The sequence below is a fragment of the Mastigoproctus giganteus genome, chromosome 1 (genome assembly GCF_048544385.1).
Source record: "Mastigoproctus giganteus isolate SK-2022 chromosome 1, ASM4854438v1, whole genome shotgun sequence".
NCBI classification, from domain to species: Eukaryota; Metazoa; Arthropoda; class Arachnida; order Uropygi; family Thelyphonidae; genus Mastigoproctus; species Mastigoproctus giganteus.
The window spans coordinates 130,225,342-130,248,094 of record NC_143575.1 but is presented as its reverse complement, the minus strand read 5'-3'; the positions used below and the strand labels follow the sequence as shown (position 1 = coordinate 130,248,094).

General features: G+C 37.0%; 1 protein-coding gene across 1 annotated transcript in view; it reads left to right on the top strand.

The window, feature by feature from the left end:
• PolA1 (DNA polymerase alpha catalytic subunit) overlaps positions 1-22,753 on the top strand; it is a 662,965-nt gene that overhangs the window by 224,678 nt on the left and 415,534 nt on the right. The window contains exons 13-15 of the mRNA XM_090387531.1: positions 7,506-7,644; positions 19,938-19,975; positions 20,118-20,237. Of these exons, the coding sequence (XP_090243657.1) occupies positions 7,506-7,644; positions 19,938-19,975; positions 20,118-20,237 (297 nt within the window). The remainder of the gene's footprint in view (positions 1-7,505; positions 7,645-19,937; positions 19,976-20,117; positions 20,238-22,753) is intronic.

Genomic DNA, 22,753 nt, shown 5'->3' with positions numbered 1-22,753 from the left:
GCCTATCCTCCTTTGTGACCTGATTACAGACTAGCTTATATCTGCCATTGGCTTCTGAGTCGCTTGATAATTTATATGCATCCCATGCATTTTTCTTCTCTGTCACGAGTCTCATTAGTTCATTTGATAACTATTTAGGTCTAAGCCTTGAACAATATTTCTTAATAGGTATGAAACTTTTAGTAGCATCCACGATTAATTCCTTGAATGCTTCCCACTTAGAATTTACTGTTGGTAACATCATCAGTTGATCCCACTGTACAGAATGTAAAAACTGTCTGAGACCACTATACTCACCTTTACGGAAGCAAAAACCCTTTCCTTTACTCCTGATGGTAATTATATCTTTAAGTAAATCCCACATCAGTACACTGTGATTACTGCCACCTAGTGGTTCCTTTATACATGCTGTTGCAGAAAACAATCATCCAATAAATCCACAAAATCTTACTAGTGTGGTTAGTGACCAACCCACAAGTTCCAGTCAATATCTGGGAAGTTAAAATCTACCATTATAAGACATTCTGATTTACTAGCCCACTCTATTTCTCTGTACAACTGTTCATTGTACTCATTCGAGTCATTAGGCTTATAACACACTGCTCTTATTTTTGCTTTCACAGTGGTTAAGTCACACCAAACTGACTCAACAGTGCAATGTTCATCTATATCAACTGGATGCACTTCTTTTCATTTTATGTTTTTCTTAATTAACAGCATAACACCTCCTCCCTTCCTATCCTGTCTATCCTTTCTGTACACATTGTACTCCCCAAATTCCAATTCTGCATTCATAATATCAGTGTTACACCACATGTCTGATATCCCAACATTATCTGCCTTTGATGTCTTGACCAACACCTCATATTCATCAAATTTATTTACTATACCTCTAGTATTGGCATACATGCACCTATTCCTAGTTACCCTAACACATCCCATATACCCACCTGTTTCACGATGACTGCCATTAGTCCCCGAAACCCCTCGCTCCAGGTTGCTACTTATTCTACTAGAAGTTGTGCAAGAATCACCTTCGCCTCTGCCTGCGGCTACTTTTAACCTTTTAGTCTGCGATTCCCCCCCACCCCCAAGCCAGCAGTTTTCCAACCCACCTAACACTGCCTCGATTGCATCAGCAAATATTCTTGCACCCTTTCTATTTAAGTCTATCCCATTCCTGTAGAAGCAGTCTCTCCTGTTAACAAGCACAGAGCACGCTGAAAAAAATTTTACCCCTTGAGCCTTGCACATTTCCACCAGGGCCGAATTGATCGACAAGGCTCTCATCATGTACTCCCTCCCATTGTGTCTGGGCAGAATTGCAGACACTTTCAAATTTAATCCTGACTCGCGACTTTTTTGCAACAATAACCTGTACTTGTTAAGTAAATCTGCAGATCTCCTACTGTTAATGTGATTGGTGGCAACGTGTACAACAATATCACTTTTTGTGTCCTTAAAAGATGATATATGCTTTACAACGTCAACAACTTTTGCCCCTGGAAGACATACACTGGTCCTGGTCCATCTTTCCTTTTTACACAATATATATTCCCCGTCTCCCTGACAATAGAGTCCCCAACAATAACTAGTTCCTTTGGGACCAGCGCATTCTGCCAGAGCTCACTCCTGGGCATCAGGCAACACAGCGGCATTCTGCCGCTGTGTTGCCTGATGCCCAGGTGCGGTACATAGTGGTACCCAACACTCGCAATCTGCAGAAAACCCGTGGGGAAAAAATCAGGAAGTACACGAACCTAAGACAGGATGTCAAAGAAGTGTGGCGTATACATCAAGTAACGATCATTGTGTCAACCACTGGTATGGTGCCAAAGAGCCTACATAACAGCCTAGCAGCCATAGGTCTCACAGCAAACACCTACAAGGAACACTAGAAAGTCGCAATCCTGAACACCTGTAGGATAGTCAGAGAGTTCCTCGACCACCAATAACACCAGACAAAACAACCACCCCGTGTACTTGGTAGCCATAGCCGTCATGAGACGGAACCCCCGATTAGGGAGAAATAATATAAGTGTAATAATAAGAAAATGGGATTTCTTGTTAAATATTGAGCAGTGGGAGAGAAACGAATTCGTCTGTTTACAACAAAAATAAATATTCAACAGCTATCATGTGCTCAACATTGGATTATGGATGGTACATGTAAAACCGTGCCCATAATTTTTTATTAATTATATACCTCATTTCATTATCCATTGGTAATGAAAACTATCGAATTCTTCCTTTAGTTTAGGTGTTGATGACGAATAAGAGTGAAAGAAATTATAAACATTTGTTTCAAGATATGATTGAGTTTGCCGAAGAAAATGAAATTGAATTGAGATCACAGGCCATATTAACTGACCTGGAATTAGCTGCACTGGACTGGCATCTTAATATGGACACCGATGAAGAATTTAGTCTGCTGCTTTGACATTTGTGTCCCTTGACATTTATTCCTTCTGGTGCCACAAGCATGTAATGTTCTGAAGCTACATTTACCGAGGGAAGCTAGTGATGTGATAGAGTGGTTTGAAAACAATTATATATATGGAAGAATTAGACGGTACATCTGTAACGGTATGGTAATTCGTGTTCCACCATTATTTCCACCAACATTATGTTCTGTAGACGATTCCATTCAACTGGGAATTCCACACACCCAAAACAGTGCTGAGGCATGGCATAGAAGATGCGAGTGTATAGATGGATGAGCACATATTGGCGTATATAGAGGAATTTCAGAAAAAACAGCATCAGGTTGATAACTGGGCTGAATGTATAATTCGTGGTGAATCCTGTCCAAAACGCAAGAAAATGACAGTCGAGAGAGAGAGAGAGAAACGAGAATAATGACGGTTGTGAACGATCGTGAAAATATATCTGTGAGATAAAAGGCTGCCTATCTGATTAACATAGTGGTACCCAACACTGGCAATCTTCAGAAAACCCATGGGGAAAAAATCAGGAAATGCACGAACCTAAGACAGGAGGTCAAAGAGATGTGGCATATGCAACAAAACAGTACCTTTGCAGTATTCCACACAATGTATCTTTATAAATATTATTTTAGTTTTGCATATATATAAAGTATGTGTTGTTTATTCATGAATATGACATAAAATATTAATGTTATCATATACTGTTTGCATAACTGCAATGTACATGTTCCATGTGTTCAAATAAAATTTTAATATTTTCAGCTGCCGTTTTGATGACATGAAAAACAATTTTTTATTGCAAACAGTTTCTGAAATATGGACTCTAACTTTGTTTTTTAAAATACAATCGATATGTTGGGATTTTGGCTCTCGGAAATCTGGCTGTCAGGATTTTGGGTGGCACTGGTTCGCTGTACTCATCAGAGTCATTCGGCCTATAACACACTCCTCTCAATTTTCCTTTCCCAGTACTAATATCGCATCAAAGTAAATCAACACTGCACTGTCCACTCACGTCAATTGGATGCATTTCCTTAGATTTTGTGTGTTTCTTAACTAACTGCATGACCCCCTCCTCCCTTTCTATCCTTTCTGTACACATTGTACTCCCCAAATTCTGTGTGATGGCACATCTCTGATATCCCAACAATATCTAAGAATATATAAATTCATACACCGACCATTGAATAAAATTTAAAATTTAATATGACTACAATCTTTACAAAAAAAACAAAAAAATATTTACAACAAACTATTACGGAATGCTAAAAACTGTAATAAAAAAGATCATTTACAATAAAATTTGCTAAAATATAAAACATTAAAAGCGCTAAAAATCTGAAGCTTTCAGGAGCGTCAGCTCCCTTCTTCAACAGTGATATAACTTCCTGCAACATCTCCTTAAGTAGCAGGCTCACGGTACCTCCACATGTGGTATTTCTCCACGTGGTTCAATCGGCACATGGTCAGAACTGGAAGCGGAAATGTCTCGGGAACGTGGCAAAGAAAATCGTTCATCCGACCTTAATATAATTGTTTCAAAGATAGGATTAATACGTATACCTCTATCTCTGTTTATTGTATTCCTACTGGATGAACTAATCCGTAAACCCTCGAGCCATTTTACGCTCCCAGTATCCATGTGCATCAACAGTATCAACCTGATGCTGTTTTTTCTGAAATTCCTCTATATACGCCAATATGCACATGGATACTGGGAGCGTAAATGGCTCGAGGGTTTACGGATTAGTTCATCCAGTAGGAATACAATAAACAGAGATAGAGGTATACGTATTAATCCTATCTTTGAAACAATTATATTAAGGTCGGATGAACGATTTTCTTTGCCACGTTCCCGAGACATTTCCGCTTCCAGTTCTGACCATGTGCCGATTGAACCACGTGGAGACATACCACACGTGGAGGTACCGTGAGCCTGCTACTTAAGGAGATGTTGCAGGAAGTTATATCACTGTTGAAGAAGGGAGCTGACGCTCCCAAAAGCTTCAGATTTTTAGCGCTTTTAATGTTTTATATTTTAGCAAATTTTATTGTAAATGATCTTTTTTATTACAGTTTTTAGCATTCCGTAATAGTTTATTGTAAATATTTTTTTTTTTTTTTTTTTTTTTGTAAAGATTGTAGTCATATTAAATTTTAAATTTTATTCAATGGTCGGTGTATGAATTTATATATTCTTAGACATGAGTTTTCCCGACCTCAGAGGCCTCTTTCAGGATATCCCAACAATATATTGCCTTTGATGTCTTGACCAGCACCTTAAATTCATCAAATTTATTTACTATACTCCTAGTATTGATGTACATGCACCTATTCTTACTCTTAGTTACCCTAACACAACCCATGTATTTACTTGATCCGCGATGACTCCCGGCTATCCTTGAACTCACTAGCACCTCTCTTTCCAAGCTGATTCATGTGATTAAAGTGATTCGTACACTGCTCATTCTGATAGAAATAGTGCATGAATCACTTTCACTTCTGCCTGTGGCTACTATTAATTTATTAGTCTTTGAATCCCTTCAAGGTAGCACTTTTCCAACCCACCTAACACTGTCTCAACAGCATCAGCAAATATTCTTGCACCCTTTCTATTTAAGTCTATATCATCCCTATAGAAACAATGTCATGTTAACAAGCACAGACTATGCTGAGAAAAATTCTATCCCATAAGCCTTGCAGAATATCTCCAGTGCCGAATTGATTGACAAGACTCATCACATACTCTCTCCTATCCTGTCTGAGCGGTATTGCAGACACACTTTCAAATTTAACCTTAACTTGTGGCTTTTTTTCAACATTGACCTGCATTTCTCCTACTCTTAATGTTATTAGTGCCAACATATACAACAGTATCACTCCTTTGTGCCCTTAAAAGATATCTGTTTTACAATATCTTTTATATGCATCAACTTTTGTCCTTGAGAGACATACCCTGGTCCTATTCCATCTATCCTTTTGCGCTGTATATTTCCTGTTTCGCTGACAATTGCGTGTCACTGACAGTGACTAGCTCCTGTGGGACCAGTGCATTTTGCCCTGAAGATTGCCTATGTCGAGGCACAAGAGTGAGCTCTGGTGTTCAGTTGGGCGGCTGAGAGCTTGATTGGTCCCCCCTTTTTTTTCCTACCTTCAAGGGCATTTACCGACTTTTCAAACTCTCAGACACCATTAAAATGCTGAGTTGCCACATAATTTCTTGACACCCTCTACACCTATGACACACAGACACCCTCCTTTGTCAGATTATGTCCTGTTCCAGAAAGGTCCCAAACATTTCACAAGTTGCACATTTTTTTAGGCTGTGATGTGTTGGAGAATTGCCCCCTTCGGTTCTCCCCCAAGCCACAGCACTCCCTCCTATTTTGTGCACGATTTCCGGGCATCCAGTTAAATACAATTTAATTAATTAATAATGAAAGTTAATAAGGTTAATAAATTTAATTGACTAATTGACTATACTATTCTGTACACGACTATACAATACTATACTAAGCTAATGCAGTAATAAGTATTACACTATCTAGTTTTATATTATACCTTATGCTATCAAGTTCGTGACATGCTATTAAGCTACACTATAGTGTAGTGATCGGTTTAAATTAGTTATATCCTTAGCTAAATACAAAAGCTATATGCCCAAAAAGTGATTAAAAACCTTCAAACTTCCTATTTATACATTTAAACCTTACTCTTCTTCTGCACTACTTGTTACATGCTACAATATTTGTGCTAAAACAATAGTTATGAGTAGCTAACCTATCTTATCACTAACTTATCACCTAAATTTTAAAAATTAAGACTATTTGATCTATTTATTAAACCAATTAATATGTTAATTAATCGAAAAATGATAAATTTTCTAAGAAAACTTATCCGTTTGCAGGAGTTCAAGAGGTCAGTATCTTCCTATGGCAGGGGGTCCAGCCCTATAATCCCCCTTATATTCTTACATACATAGGACTCATATCAACAGATTCGTCTTACCTCCCCCATCCAATTATCTATAATAGCCTAAAAGTTAACCCCATCAACTGTGCCACTTGGTGCTTTGCCATGCTGTTACCCACTCTGATTCTTATATTTTTGCATTGGCAAAATATCCCAACCTTTGGGCCAGGTGCCAATTTTAGCAGCAAAGGAATGTAAATTTGTTTTTTTATTTTCCCTTATACAAATTTTTGATTAAAAAAAAAAAAAAAAAAAAAAATCTATTATGCTTCAGTGTCATGGGATGGAAAGCCACCATCCTGATGTCCTTTGTTTTGTATAAATGTCCCATCCTATTGACCTCGATGGTATATAGCCCTGCTCTCACATTCTTGTGAATCTCATGAACACAGTCATACTATTGTCCTTGGTCTCGGGATCATACTCAAAGAAGTATGATCCAGAGACCCATTATTACTGGAGACAACTCTGTTCCCCAGTAATAATGCTGTTTAAGAAACCAGGTTCTCTTTTAGCTGTTTGAACAAAATCTTTGTAAGCATTGAAACGGCTGTTTTTCTTTGTCACAGTGCAGAACTAATTTTGCTCAAATTTTTCTTTTTCCTAAGTATGTGATAATTATAGACCATATTGATTCATTTTTCCCATTTAATTCATTTGATAGCATTGTAAGTGTTAATTGGCAGTCACTTGCTAGTAAATTGCACACCAGCTCAGGATGGCAGGTCATTTTTGGGGGTTGTCCACTTCGAGGATCATCTGCTACATCTTCTCTGCCCTCTTTAAAATGCTTATGCCATTGAAATATTTGTGTTCTGTAGAGAGTCTCATCTTAAAACTGTTCAAAATTATGAACCACTTTAAGCTGTTCATAACAGTAGCTTGTTTGAGTATACATTATATTTTTTATGCGCATAATTATAACATTAAAATCTTCATTGGTATCTTGGTTTATTATTAGAAGCGATTCTTCATTGGTATCTTGGTTTATTATTAGAAGCGATTCTTCAGTGGTATATTTTATTTACTTACTTACTTTTCTTTTTGATATACTGGAGTTCTACACTTGTCAATTTTTATTTTAAGGCTAAACTCCCATCACTTCCAAAAGACCTCAAGGGATCTACCTTCAGTCATATCTTTGGTTGCAATACCTCAAGTTTAGAAATGTTTCTTTTAGATCAGAGATTGAAGGGTCCAGGATGGGTTGAAATTCATAATGCTGGTAAGTTTTATTTCCTAGTTTCATTGAGGGTTGCTTTGTACAGAAAAGAATTTAAAATAATTTCACCTCTTTTCATGAAATACCATGATAGTTTTATTTTTCAAATGCTATCTTATTTTCTGAACATGTGCATCCACTTTACAACTTTAAATCATGGTTCAACCATTTATTTAACATGTTAAGTTTTCTTTTTCATTTACTTCTATTCTTTGGAACACCCCATTTGAGAACTCTGAGAGGTAAAAAATGCAACTACTGCGAACCTTTTACAAAATTAAAAGAGAAATTAGCTAGAGATGATAAAAGGAATTAATTGAGCTGATGAAAGCTGTATATTTTATTTATTTACTATATGCAATATCATGTAAGAAACATGATATTGCATATAGTAAAATTAAAAATACAGCTGAATATCATATAGAAGATCAAAAATTATTAAATGATTTAGATGCTGTGCAAAACCCAACTTTTGAAGAACATGTAAGTAGATAGATGATTAAGGCTATAATTAAAGGTAACAAAAAATTGAGATTAGGAGTTGAAAAAATTTCTTCTGTAATAAGTACAATGAATATTTACTGTTTAAAGTGTAAACTGAAACAAAAATGAATAATGTTACGGAAACAAAAAGAAAGACTGGAAGAAATATAATGGAAGTTGTTTATAGAGTATGTGTAGTAAAAAAAAAAGTGTTTTTTAAAAAAACGATAGCTTAAAGAATCTGTATTATAATCCCTTAAGGATTGCAAAGAAAAACAAATATACCTATAAAAGAAATAAGACTTTTTCCATCAGCAAGATGAATAAACAAAACATAAACCTGTGAAAAGAAAATTTAAGAGAAAGAGAGTGTATGTTACTCATATGGATGATCAGTTTTAAGCAGACTTAGTTGATATGCAAGAATACAAATTGTTTAACAATAGCACTAACTACATATGTGGGGTGATCATTTAATTTGTGGACTGATGCAACATCTTACCTTAATTATCGCCGACCAGGCTAGCCGGGTGGGTAAAGTGCCTGCCTGGCAACCCAAAGGTCGCGGGTTCGAATCCTGCCTCGGGCTTGGATCAAAGTACTGCAAAAACCTTGGGAGGTGCATTATGGCCACAGAAGCCGATGTGCCAACATCTACCAAAAAAAAAAAAACCTTAATTATCATCATATAAATCTACTGTAGATTTCTCCTTGAAATACTCTCCCTTGAACTTTACACACTTTCACCACCATCGTACCCACACATTAAATTCTTCTTGCAAGCCATTTTTCGAAAGACTGCAAAGTGCTTCCATTGTGGCTCTGTGAGCATTGTAGTCAGATGTGAAATGCTTGCCTTTCAGAACTTCCTTCAGATGTGGAAACAGGAAGATATCACACCGGGCTAAGTGTGGTGAATAAGCAGGATGTGATGGAACCTTGGCATCCATGGCAGTGAACACTGCCTGCACAATATTAGCCATGTGGGGCCTGGCTTTGTCTTGATGGGGAAACCACTTTACACCAGAAAGTTTGGACACACCAGAATATAGTCATCCTACCAAGACACTCGTTACCGTGCACTTCATGTCTTTAACTGTTTCTGATGCATTTAAGCCCTATCTGACACAATAATGAATCATGTGTCACTGTTCAATCTGTATGTCCCACTTGGTACTTTCTTCAAAACGATTGTCAGTGACGTGCAGCTAAAAAAAACTCTTCATGCAACACTCATAACATTGAACAGTGCACTTACATGAGTAAAGAACAGTGCTCCAAGCCCTAATGGAATTTATTACAGAATGATTTATTATTTGAGTAATCGTTAACTCTTCTCTTACAACTGTATAGCAGAAATTTTCTTAAAGGAATATTACTATACTAGCCAATGCTATTGTATGAATATTACTATACTAGCTGATGCTAGCCTTCCTGAAACCAGGAGAAGACCACACTGATCTAACAAATTACTACTCTATTTTGCTAACCAGTTATCTGGGAAAAATAGTTAATGTCAGACTGACATGGTTCTTAGAGCCCCAATGTTCTTAAAGTCGGTATGGTTTTCGGTTTTCAGAGAAGTAAATCAGTACGTGATTTCATTATCGAAATTGAACCAAATATCCAGAATGCTTTCCTCAGAAATGAGCACTTAGCCATAATATGTGTCGCCATCAAAATAGCTTTTGATACACTTTGCAATATGGGATTCTTCTTGACCTACATAAATCTGGCCTTCTGGGTTATCTCCTGAAATTTATTCAGGACTTTCTGGGCAACAGATCCTTTCAATTCCATTCTTCACTGTGTTAAGTATATGTACAAGAAAAGTGAGTTCCCCAAGGTTCAGTGCTTTAGTGCCATACTCTTTTCCATCAGGATTAACTCTATAACTAAGTATATACCTGACACAGTTTATGTGTACCTTTGTGCTGATGATATTTCCATCTCATGTCATTCTAAAAATATGTGACTGTTTGAAAGACAACTACAAGGCACCATTAAGAGAATAGTTTTGGGCCAAAAAAAATGGACATAGACATTCTAAACCTAAAACAATTATGGTACGTGTCTATTGTAAACGTACTTTATAACCTGATCCGGACCTTCAGTTAGATTCTTACCATATTACTTTCCAGCTTGGTATTAGATTTCTTGGTTTAATACATGATAAAAAATTTAAACTTACTGGAATATATTCAAACCAGCTGTCTTAGGAAACCTAGTCTTATTAGACCAATTTTTTCTGTGTTATGGGATGCAGATCATTATATGATGCTGCATATGTGTCATTATGGATTCACTATTCAGATGCTGGTTACACTATGGCTTCACTATTCAGATGCTGGTTACACTATGGATCTCCTGCATATACTTCAGCCAGGCCAAGTGTACTGAAATGGCTGGATCCTATACATTATAGTGTGCTATGAGGTGTACTGAGGGCCTTTTGTACATCACTGACTTTAAGTCTCTGCAGAAGCCTATGAACTGAAACTACACCTTTGATGACAGGTTTTGCTAATAAACTATTCTGCCGAAATTAGCAGGCTTTCCACATCACCCCCATGTACCATTTTGGCATATTTCTTTATGCCACAGTGGGAAAACCTCTATCAAACTAAACCATGGCTTGGTCTTGAATGCCAAGTGATAGTGATCGGCAATTTTCTCAGTGATTTATCGAGTGCTCTTTTCAAAGAAAATGTTTTATTTGTTTTCTAGTATCCTTTTTTTTTGTTTATTTACTTCAAGTGGTTCTGTGCTTAAAGTATTAAGTAAGAACACAGAAAGGAAAACAACCTTTTTTATTTAGTATATATATTTATTACAAACTTCTACAATCACTTATTCACTGGTGGCACCGCTCTTGCCTCAGTGTGGCGGGGCTGGTAACCTCGGAGAAGAAACTCACTCTCCCAGGGCTAAAATGAGCTACAGTGAATACAACAGAAGCAACAGTTGTGGATCTATCAATCCAGTTCCATCAACCAGGGATGATATAACTACATCGAATGTAAAGAGGCAGAAAAAAGAAGGAACTGAAAACCCTGCTCCTCTTTTTCCAATTCTGAACTCCTTGACAGACAACCCAATGAGTAAGCTTTCCCCATTTTTAATCCAGAAATGTTTTGAAAATGTGACTGGCCCTCCAAAAATGGTCAGGCTCCAAACTGGAGAGACATTCTAGTTGAGATGAGTGAACATAAACACTCATAAAGACTACTTAGAATATCTACGTTTGATGGAATTCCCACAAAGGTACCCCACATGCCACCTTGAACTCCTCTAAAGGGGTAATAGCAGAGTGGGATCTCCTTAACATTTCAGAGTACGAGGTCATTCATCACTGACTCAGAGCTAACGCTAACCTAGACAATTTTTATGACTTAATTACTGAATATAAGCCTGCTATTCTTTGTCTACAGGAAACAGACCTGACCCCTCAAATATCTTCAAGAACTAAATGATAAAAATGTCATACATGCGAGGATAGTCATAAAGGAAGATGGAGTACTTACTCCTACTCAGACAGTCATTCTTTCATTCACTACACCAACCTTGCCATTAATCGTAAAAGTTGGATGTTTGAGATCTAAAATTAGACCATACATTCCTAACCCAGTCTGCTGTTTTAAGTGCCAGTAGTTTGGGCATTCCCAATCAGTCCAAATTGTCAAGGAAATCATTCAGCATACTCAAAGGAGTGCACCCAGTGGCAGAGAGAAAAGAAAATCCAAAAATAGAGTCAAACACAAAGTGCCATACCATGAAGCAAAGAAATAGTTTTTATTATCCATTAAAGCACCTTCTTATTCTTCAGTTGTGCAAAAGCAACAGTGCTCCATAACAGTACAGACTGATTGTTCAGTTCCTCCAAGAATGTTAATATCTGGCTGGGCAAGATTAGTCCTTTCCTCCCTAAAAGAAAGCTCTGTGCAACAACATAGAACTCTTTCAGTAAATACACCACTGTCCATACCAACAGATAAAGATACAGATACAGCAGCCAGTAAACAAACAAACAGAAACAGCAGCCAGTAAACAAACAAACAGAAACAGCAGCCAGTAAAGCAAACAAGTTCTGAAAGTTGAGAAGCAGAAATTCTGTACTGATATCACGGACACTGACAAAAAAAATCACATTAGGATAATACACTATTTGAAATACATGTAGAGGAAGACATGGACATCAGCAGGCCAATTTCCCTAAAAGGGGAAAAAGAAGAATAGACAGGCGTAAACAAACTACACCCCCTAAACCAACAGACAATCCGCAATAATGCATAGAATAATTCAATGGAATTGTCAGACTCAGAGCTAACTTAGACAATGTCTATGACTTAATTACTGAACATAAACCTGCTGTTCTTTGTCTACAGGAAACAAACATAACCCCTCAAATATTAATATTCATAAAATTAATAATGACCCCTCAAATGCTTATATTAAGGGAGGCAGCAAAGGAAGTTAGCAAACCCTTAGCCATAATTATGAGAGCTTCCTTGGACTCAGGGGAGGTACCCATGGACTGGAGAAGTGTAAATGTGACCCCAATTCACAAAGGAAGGTCAAAGGGCGACACATGTAATTATAGACCTGCTGGTTTAACTTCTGTTCCAGGGAAATTAATGGAGGCACGGCTTAAAGACGCACTGCAGGATCATCTAGACAAGACTTCAATTATAGCTCGGACACAGCATGGTTTTGTTAAGGGGAAGTCTCCTCAGACTGATTTGACTGGATACTATGATATGGTCACAAAGCAACTGGATGCAGGGAATAACTTTGATATCATATATTTGGATCTTAGAAAGGCTTTTGATACTGTTGCACATGGAAGACTGCTAAGAAGTGGCAACTGAAGTTTAACCTTGACAAATCCAAAGTACTGCATATGGGTAGAAGTAACCCCAGAGTGTGTGGTACTACACTTAAGGTGGTAGAAAATGAAAAAGACCTGGGTGTAATTGTGCAGTCAGATGTGACGTTTTCTGAGCAATGCAGACAGGCTGCCAGGACAGGCCTCATTTTAGGAAGGATGTAGATTTGCTTGAGTGTGTACAGAGAAGGGCAACAAGATTGGTGAGGGGAATGAAGGGATCCTCTTACTAAGAGAGGCTTAAGTTCTGCAAATTGCAGTGGCTGGAGACTGGGCACCTGCACGGTGATCTGATTGAGGTGTATGGGTGTAAGGCCTTGAATGGGTTGAGCACGCTGAATTCTGATGGGATCCTTCCACTTGTTTAGATTACAAACCTAAGGGGGCATAAATTCAAATTAAGAAAAGACGGATGTAGAATAGATTGTTTGGAAATTTGCCTTTAGCTAGCAGGTGGTTAATTGCTGGAACAAACTTCCATCTGTTGTTGTGGAAGTTGATAGGTTAAATAAATTTAAGGAGGAACTGGACAGGCATTTGGAGAGGATGGTGTGATTTTTTTTTTTTTTTTTGGCTGATGCTGCATAAGCTCATACACTTGCTTTCTTGCATCACATGCCACTACTACTACCACTAAAAATTGAAGCAGTGTGGCACTGGAGGCAAATTGCTGCTGTGGATAAAGAGATGGTTGAGTGGGAGACGACAGAGTGTGATAATCAAGAGACACTGCTCTTTGTGGACTGTTATTAGTGGAGTCTTTCAGGGTTCTGTGTTGGATCCATTGTTGTTTTCTGTATTTATAAATGATATTGATGATGGTATATATCAGGCTTAATGTCCAAGTTTGCAGACGATACGAAGGTTGGCAGGGTTGTTAAGGACACTAATGGAAGTTCCCTGCTGCAACAGGATCTAGAAAAGTTGAGCAGATGGGCTGAGAGGTGGCAAATGAAGTTTAACATTGACAAATGTAAAGTACTACCTGTGGAAAGCAGTAACCCCAGAGTAACATATCAACTTTATGGTACTACACTGACAGTGGTAGAGAATGAAAAGGACCTGGGGGTAATTGTGCAGGCAGATATGAAGTTTTCTGAGTAGTGCAGACGGTTTGCAAGAGTAGCTCATGGTGTCCTGTCAATACTATACAGGAATTTTCCTAGCAGGGATAAGGAGGTGATTATCCCCTTGTATAAAGCAATGGTCAGGCCACACCTTGAGTACTGTATACAGGTCTGGAGGCCTCATTTTAAGAAGGATGTAGATCTGTTGGGACTAGTACAGAGAAGGGCAACAAATTTAGTGAATGGAACGAAGGGTTGCTCTTATGAAGAAAGGCTTAAATTTTGCAGATTACAGTGTCTGGAGACTAGGCACCTGCAAGGTGATCTAATTGAGGTGTATAAAGCCTTGAATGGTTTGAGCATGCTCAATGCTGATGGGATTCTTCCTCTTGCTCAGAATAATTTCCTGAGAGGACATAAATTCAAATTGAGGAAAGACACTTGTAGAATATATCTGCGGAAGTTTGCCTTTAGTCAGTGGGTAGTTGATTCGTGGAACAGACTTCCATCTTTTGTGGTGGAAGTTGATAGCCTAAATAAATTTAAGGCTGAGCTGGACAGGTATTTGGAACAAACGGAGGGGAGAACGAATGAGAGAGTTTTTTCTCCCCCTTCTTGTGGCTGATGCTGCATAAGCTTGCTTTCTTGCATTGTATGCCTTTACTAATGCTAATATCTGTAAGCATAAAACATCACATAATGCTTAGAAAAGAGGAATAACTGTAATATAGCTCATGGAGGAATAGCATTGCTAATCAACTCCAGAATTCCTTTCACATCTATCTCTCTCTGCAAACAATGTTAGAAGCAATTGCTGCCCAAATTATGGTGTGGATGGCAATAATGGTTGTTTCCTTATACCTTTTGCCCAATCATTCACATACTTCAGCTGATTTGGATGATCTAATTACCCAACTTCCACCACCTTTTTGTATCTTGGGTGACTGGAATGGGCATCATCCCTTATGGGGTTCCTCACATCTTAATAAGAGAGGTAATTTAATTGAAAATTTTCTTGATAAGAACAATTTAACTTTATTAAACAATGGCAGTCACACTTATGTACCTCTGTCCTCAAGCTCAACTTCTGCAATTGATCTTTCAGTATGCTTGCCAAATTTGTTTCCACTTATTGATTGGACAGTTACTGAAAACCTTCGTAACAGTGATCACTTTCAGTAATATGTACACTGTCGACTAACTCTCCTCCTCAAACTGAAATAAAAACAGTCTGGAAGTTTGACAAAGCTGACTGGATGAAATATCAAAAACTGGCACATTTAGATATTCAGACTATTCAGACTCTTACCATTGACTCTGCAGTTACATCACTCAGCAAATAATAGCAGTTGCAGAAACTGCCATACCAAAATCATCTATGAAAACCTGCATGTATCCAAAAATATGGTGGAATGAAGCTTGTATCAATGCCAAAAAAGAGAAGCATAGATACTGGAATTTATTTCACAAACACCCAACACAGCTAACCTCATACAGTTTAAGAAAGCAAAAGCTAAAGCTTGGCATATACAACGAATGAGTAAAATAGAGACATGGTCCTGATATGCCTCCACTATAAACAGAACCACATATTAAAACAATATGATCAGTATAATTTCCCATTAATTCTTCTGACTGAAAAGTCAGAAGAATTAATGGGAAATACCCTGCTGTAACCACTCCAATATTACTTCTAAAAGGGAAAGAAATTCTGAACCTTCCTGAAATTGTAAATTCATTAGGTGAAACCTTTGAAACATTCTCAGCTATAACTGCTTATGAGCCAACTTTTCAGTCGCATAAAGAACAAGCAGAAAAATATAACTTTAATTTTAATACTACACGCCATCTTCCATATAACGTACCCCTTACAATACAATAACCAAATTACGCAATGCACTGTTACAATCAAAAAATAGTGCTGCTGGCCCAGATGGGATCTATTATACCATGCTATGCCATCTGAGTGAAGAGTCTCAGTCTGCTCTTTTAAAACTATATAATTGAATCTTTCTTTCTTGAGGATTACTATCCTACTAGCTGGTGTCATTCCATTGTACTAGCTTTTCTGAAAAATCAGGAAAGGACTACTCTGATCCAATAAATTACAGACTTATTGCTCTAACTAGCTGTTTAGGAAAGACTAGAAAAAATAATTAATGCCAAGTTGACATGGTCACTGGAGACATAAAACATCCTAAGTCGAAATCAATTTGGCTTTCTAAACAGTAATCAATGCTTGACCTCATGGTCAAACCTGAAAGTAACATTCGAAATGCATTTCTCAGGAACACTTAGTGATGATATGCCTTGACATCCAAAAAGCTTTTGACACAATCTGGCGATATGGGATTCTTCACGATCTCTATGAATCCTGTCTTTGAGGTCAACTTCCTAAATTTATTCAAAACTTTTTGAGCAATAGATCCTTTCAGGTACGGTTTCACTCTGCTCTCTCCCAAACTTATGTGCAAGAAGAAGGGGTCCCCCAGGGTACTGTGCTTAGTGCCACACTCTTTCTCCTTCGGGATTAATTCAATATCCAACTGCATTCCTGACACAGTCGAAACATACATGTACGCTGACGATCTTGCAGTCTCGTGCCACTCTCAAAATATGCATGTCATTGAAAGACAACTTCAAGGCATAATTAACAAGCTTGTTTAGTGAACAAAAAATAATGGCTATTGACTCTCAAATGTCCAGTAACAACAGCAATTCATTTTTGCCGTAAACGGAATTTATACCCTGATCCAGACTTACAACTTGGCTCTCATCCACTTACTTTTCAACATAGTATTAGATTTCGTGGACTAATTCTGGATAAAAAATTAAAATTTTTTTAGTATATATTTAGCCTATCCATACAACTTGTCTAAGGAAGTTGAATCTACTTAGGGCAATTTCTGCTATGTCATGGGATGCAGATCGGTACATGCTACTACACCTATACCATTCACTAATTAGATCTAGACTAGACGATGCATCTCCTTTCTATGCCTCCGCTAGACAAAGTGTATTGAAATGGCTTGACTGGGACAAGCCATTTTAAGTCTCTATACAGAAGCACATGAACCACCTCTATTCCTTCATTGGCATGCTCTGCTAATAAATTATGCAGCCAAGATCAAAATCTCCCACATCATCCTTTATGGCAATATTTGTTCACACCAAAATGGGATAATTTGTATAAAAATAAACCATTTGGTCTTCGGCTACAAAGCCTAAACACATGTTGGGGACTAAATGTGGAAAACATAATTCCAGAAGAAAACACAGCAATGCCATGGCAAATACCCTTAGCATATGTAGATAAACACTTCCAACAATGGGGAAAGAATGCCATTTCAATATTAAACAGATTCATCAGATTCATGTGGCTCACTCCTTTCAATTCACTCCAAAACGGGGAGTAAATTTGGTGCAGCTGCAGTTCTACTAAATTTTACAGTATGTCGTCAGCTCCCTTTGGAGTGCAGCTTTTACACCGCAGAACTGTATACTATCCTGATGGCTTTAGAGAATGTAAAACAGTCCTGATATCCTGAAACACCATTATATATACTGATTCCTTAAGCGCAGTGTCCACTCTTCCGTATAAACTTCCTTCCAGTCATCCCTTTTTACAACAAATTCAATTTCATTTAGTGCAGCTTCTTATAAACAGGCAAAAAATAATCTTCTTTTGGATACCTAGACATGCTGGAATAGCAGGCAGTGAACTAGCAGGTTTTTCTGCCAAGAGTGCGAATCTCATAATATCAGACATCTAGATATTTTACACCGATTACAAATATGTCATACAATGTACTGGAAGGAAAAAAAAGGCTATCCATTTGGCAGGAGAACAAAACCAATAAACTGTTCCAGATTAAAAACGATCACAAGCAGTGGCATAAAACCTAAAAGGGAATAGAAAGGAAGAAGTTGTGCTTTCTAGATTACGGATTTGGCACACCTACCCAACTCATAGTTACCTACTCACACAGGATGATCCTCCACTATGCAGCAACTGTCAAACTCAACTCACAGTAAAACATTTTATAATAGAATACCCATTATGCCTGAAAGAACGAAAATAACTTTCTCTTAACATCTCTGTTCCTCTTATCAATTTACTTTAGAGCAAATTCTTGGAGACCGATCAGATGTAAATGACCTTTTTTCCTTCCTGAAAATAAACAAATGCCATCTAATCTGAACCTGCCTGTTTAATTTATCAAACCTGTTCCAAATATTGTTATTGGAATATTGAATATTGTTATTGGTGCATTATGGCCTTAGTAGCCCTTGCACCAACAAATCAAACCACAACAACAAACCATGGCTCAACAAGCCATCGAGCATTAGGCAGCTTTAAACACAAGCTAACACATGTCGGCCCCTGAACATGACTAATACATGTCAGGATACTAGCATAGAAACCCAGCTATGGCAGATGCCTCCGATGCATATCAATAGCCATTTTCAGCAATGTGTTACCTAACCTTCCAGATATCAACATTAGGCAATTACATCTGGACCATGCCACTCAATTTAGAAGTTTCATTCAGCTGTATACAGATGTATTCAAGACTGGCAGTAAAGTTGGTACAGTTGTAATCCTGCAAAATGCGACCATCTCCAAACAGCTCCCCTCAGGATGCATTTCTTATACTTGAGTTATATGGTATTCTACTATCCCTAGAGAATATAAACGAAACTTATATACTCAGTCCATCATATATCCTGATTCGTTAAGTGTTGTAGATGATCTACAGTGTAAACCCTCCTCCAGTTACTGCTGCTACAGAAAATTTGGGCTCAGTTAATAGAACTTCATGTATGTGGTCAGCTCATAATTTATTTTTGGATCTCAGGACATGGAGTCACACGAAATGAACAGGCGGATTTAGCTGCCAAAAGTGCTCCAAATGTGATCTCACTAAATTTAAAGACACCTTATATTGATCATAAATCCATTATCAAATGGACCTGTGAAGAACAGTGGATATGCATGTGGGAAACACAAACAAATAATAAACTTTATGAAATCAGGAGCGAACCCAAACAGTGGTAGCCCAGTCTGAGAGGAAATGAAGGAAGAAACCATACTATCCAGATTACGGTTTGGTCATACATACTTCACTGACAGTCACCTACTCACAGACGATGATGCCTCACAATGCAGTAATTGTTTATGCATACTCACAGCAAAGCATATCAAAAGATGCCCATCATATCTAAGAGAATTGAAATCTGCTTTGTACTCATTATAATAATTACATTATATTTATTTCTGCTTTCACGCTATAATGATTACAATCAAGTAACACTAGAGTATTGTAGGAGAAGGACATGGACAACATTTTTGTTTTAAATTGATTAATAAATACCACCTCTGAACTCCTGTCACTTTTAAGATAAATGAGTATGTTACGAGACAGTAATCAGTGCATAGCCTCATAACCAACAAATCTGACAACAGCGAAAATAATGAAAAAGGTTTGAACAGCATATTATGTATACCCTAAAAACGAGTTATTGAAACCATGTTATTGGTTAATATTCTAATGGCAGTTCTTTAATATTTTAGTTAATAAGCTATAATGTTCCAAAATTTTATAAAAAAATCCTTTATTGATTTCTTTTATGGAATGGTAATAAGACCCAAATTTAGGTTAAAATATTTTCCAAAATTGAGTTATTTTAATGTCATTCTAAGCCTTCACCCGAAAACCTTAAATCTGTGCCCAAATAATTTGCATGGAGTGATCAGTTTTAATTTTTTATTTTCGTAGTGGTGAACCTAATTGAATATTACCCATGTATGCCTTTCAGGCAGATACAGTTTTCTTTTTTTTTTCCCTTTTTTTTTCTAGGCATTTCGACTCCTCCCGTCAGTTGGTGTAAAACAGAGGTATGGGTATATAATTTAAAAAAGCAATATATACTTTTCTATTTTTGAACTTCATGTACTTATTTTCTTTTTCTTATATTTGTGTGTGTGTGTGTGTGTGTGTGTGTGTGTGTGTGTGTGTGTGTGTGTGTGTGTGTTATAGGTTATTGTTCAGAAGCCTGAAAATGTTATTCCTGTTCAAGAATCATATCCTCCACCACCACTTGTCGTGCTTTGTCTTGGTTTTCAAACAGTTGTGAATCACAGCACTCATCAAAATCAAGTAAGGATTTTTATTTTTCTTCTCATTATTCATCATATTCTAATATGTTTAATTTTGCTTTATTACTTTTACTATTTTTATAGAATATGAAAGAAACGATACAACATTGAGAATATCTGGATTATTAAGTATATCTTTGCACATGGATCTACATTATTTGAATATGTTAGGTACTCTTTACAATTTATATATGAGGGGTGATTGGAAAGTTCCAGGATTGACTGTATGCCAAAATTATGCCACAATAACTAGTTGCTACTTGTCACAACATGTTTGGTGACTCAACTCATCTGGAAATAGTATTGCATAATTCTCCCATTTGTGTATAATCAACCTGAATTTGTGTATGTGGTGTGTTGAATAGAGGGATCAAAAAGTGAAAGTTTGTTTCAAAATTAGGGATAAGTGCAACAGAATTGTTATTCTGTTGCATTTATCCCTAATATGAATTGTTAATGCTTTTAACATTTCATTGGCATGAATTACCATCTCTATTGGCTGTTGAATGCATTCTCTGATTTTGTGGGACTGTCCACACTGAACTTTTCTTCATTGAAGTCCAGCCTTCCATTGGCATTCTGAATTTTGTTTCACAGATTGCAGTTGTGTGCACAGAAAGGTTACTGATGCGGTATCTGGCCACCTTCCACAAACCCAGACTGACTTGTAACATATTGCTTTTTCCACAGGTTGGCCCACAAGATTTACACAGGTATTTTTATTTAAATTTTCGTGGTCATTTTCTTATATAGTCCTCACTTAATTCTTTACCTTTTCTCTCAATTTCAAACAGCTGGCATTTTCTGTAGCTTGTTTCCTTGAGGAAGACTTGGTGATAGAGAAGACATTTCATTAACTAAGGACTTACCTCTGTGTGACAACATGTCTCAGATGTCCCGACACAGTCTGCATCCTTTTGGGAGAATAAAAGAAAGAAAGAAAGAAAATGAAGGAGGGGGGGGGGGAGAGTACCAAATTTGTACACATCTATCAGTGTTTCACTTAAGCAAAACTTGGCAACAAAGATGATCTGTAGGATGTGTGCTGCAGAATAATTTCATTGATAAGATAAAATTAAGACGTCCAAAATCAAGACTATGAGTAGGCAAGATATCTAAGAAAATTGTCTGACTGATGAGAATATTGTCAAGTATGATAAATTCTGCTTAGAAAGTTGGGAGAAGTATCTCGAAATTATGTAATAGTGGAGAATAGGAATCGATGTGTTGCCTACTTTTGGAAATTACAGAAGAAAGGATATACATTCTACAACACTTGGAAATCATAGTTATTGAACAAGTTTAAGGTGAGTGACCTAATAATTTTGCATTTGGAAATAGTCTAGTTGTGCATCAGAAGTTCAGGTTGGAGGATTAGGCAAAACACTTATTTAGAATTCTGAAAATTATATCCTTGACACCAGGAATTCAGAAGGAAAAGAGGAAGATTATCTGCACCTCCTGTGGCTTTTTTAACACTAGAACTGTTGTGACAGTCAATTTGACTGTTTTACAACTTTAAACGGTTGCATTTTGCGGCCCTTTTAACTACAGAAGTGTGAGTCCATGACATTTCTTGACATCCCATTAACTTACAGCATGTACAATTGCAAATAATTTTGCACATATTTTTCTTTTAAATTTTAGCCCTTTACCTAAAAATGCCAAAGCAGTCTATTTGACTGTTTATAAAATATGGATAAAATTAGCTAATTTTTTTACAGTTAATCAAGTTTTTGTATTTATTTATCTTGTGATTCAAATCACCCTATGGTTTATTCAAGTACGACTCGAAGTGCATATGTTTGCATGTCTGTTCATGCCACTTCAGGTCTGAGTGTGTGAAAGAGGCATCGGCCATCTACATGTACCTGCCTTTATTTTTTTTAGCCATTTGGTCATTGACCCCATACTTTGTTTTTTTTTGTAATATTTTACTGGGTCAGGCTTCTTTGCATCCTTACTTATTGTAACACTTGTATGAAGTGTACTCAAAATTATATTTTTATTTGCTTTGGCCTGAAAATTCATCAGAGTGCAATCGTCAAGTTTGGAAACTGAAGTGGAATATAATTCTGCCTTCTTTTTTATGGATGTTGTGACTTCTTTACGAGCAATATTCACAGTTCCCATTATAGTATGATTTTTTTTTTTTGTTTTCATCATTTTCTTTATCAATTCCAAGCTGGTAAATAAGTTATCAGTAGTTACATTTCTACCTTGATTCAAAAATGGTTTCATTAGTTTTAGGACGACATATTCAGAAAGTGGTTGACTAGCTGGGTGCATATACAGGCATACCTCGGTTAACGTTACCTCTGATAACGAAGCTTCGATATAACGAAGTCCGCAATTTCAAGCCCCATTTAACAAAAAAAAAATATTCCAGTTTAATCACCTGAAATCTAAACAAACTGAAGAAATTATGCAAACCTTTTGGGCTTCTCGTGGTTGGTTTGAGAAATTTAAAAAAACGGGCCAGGATTCATAGTGTAAAATTAACAGGAGAAGCTGCAA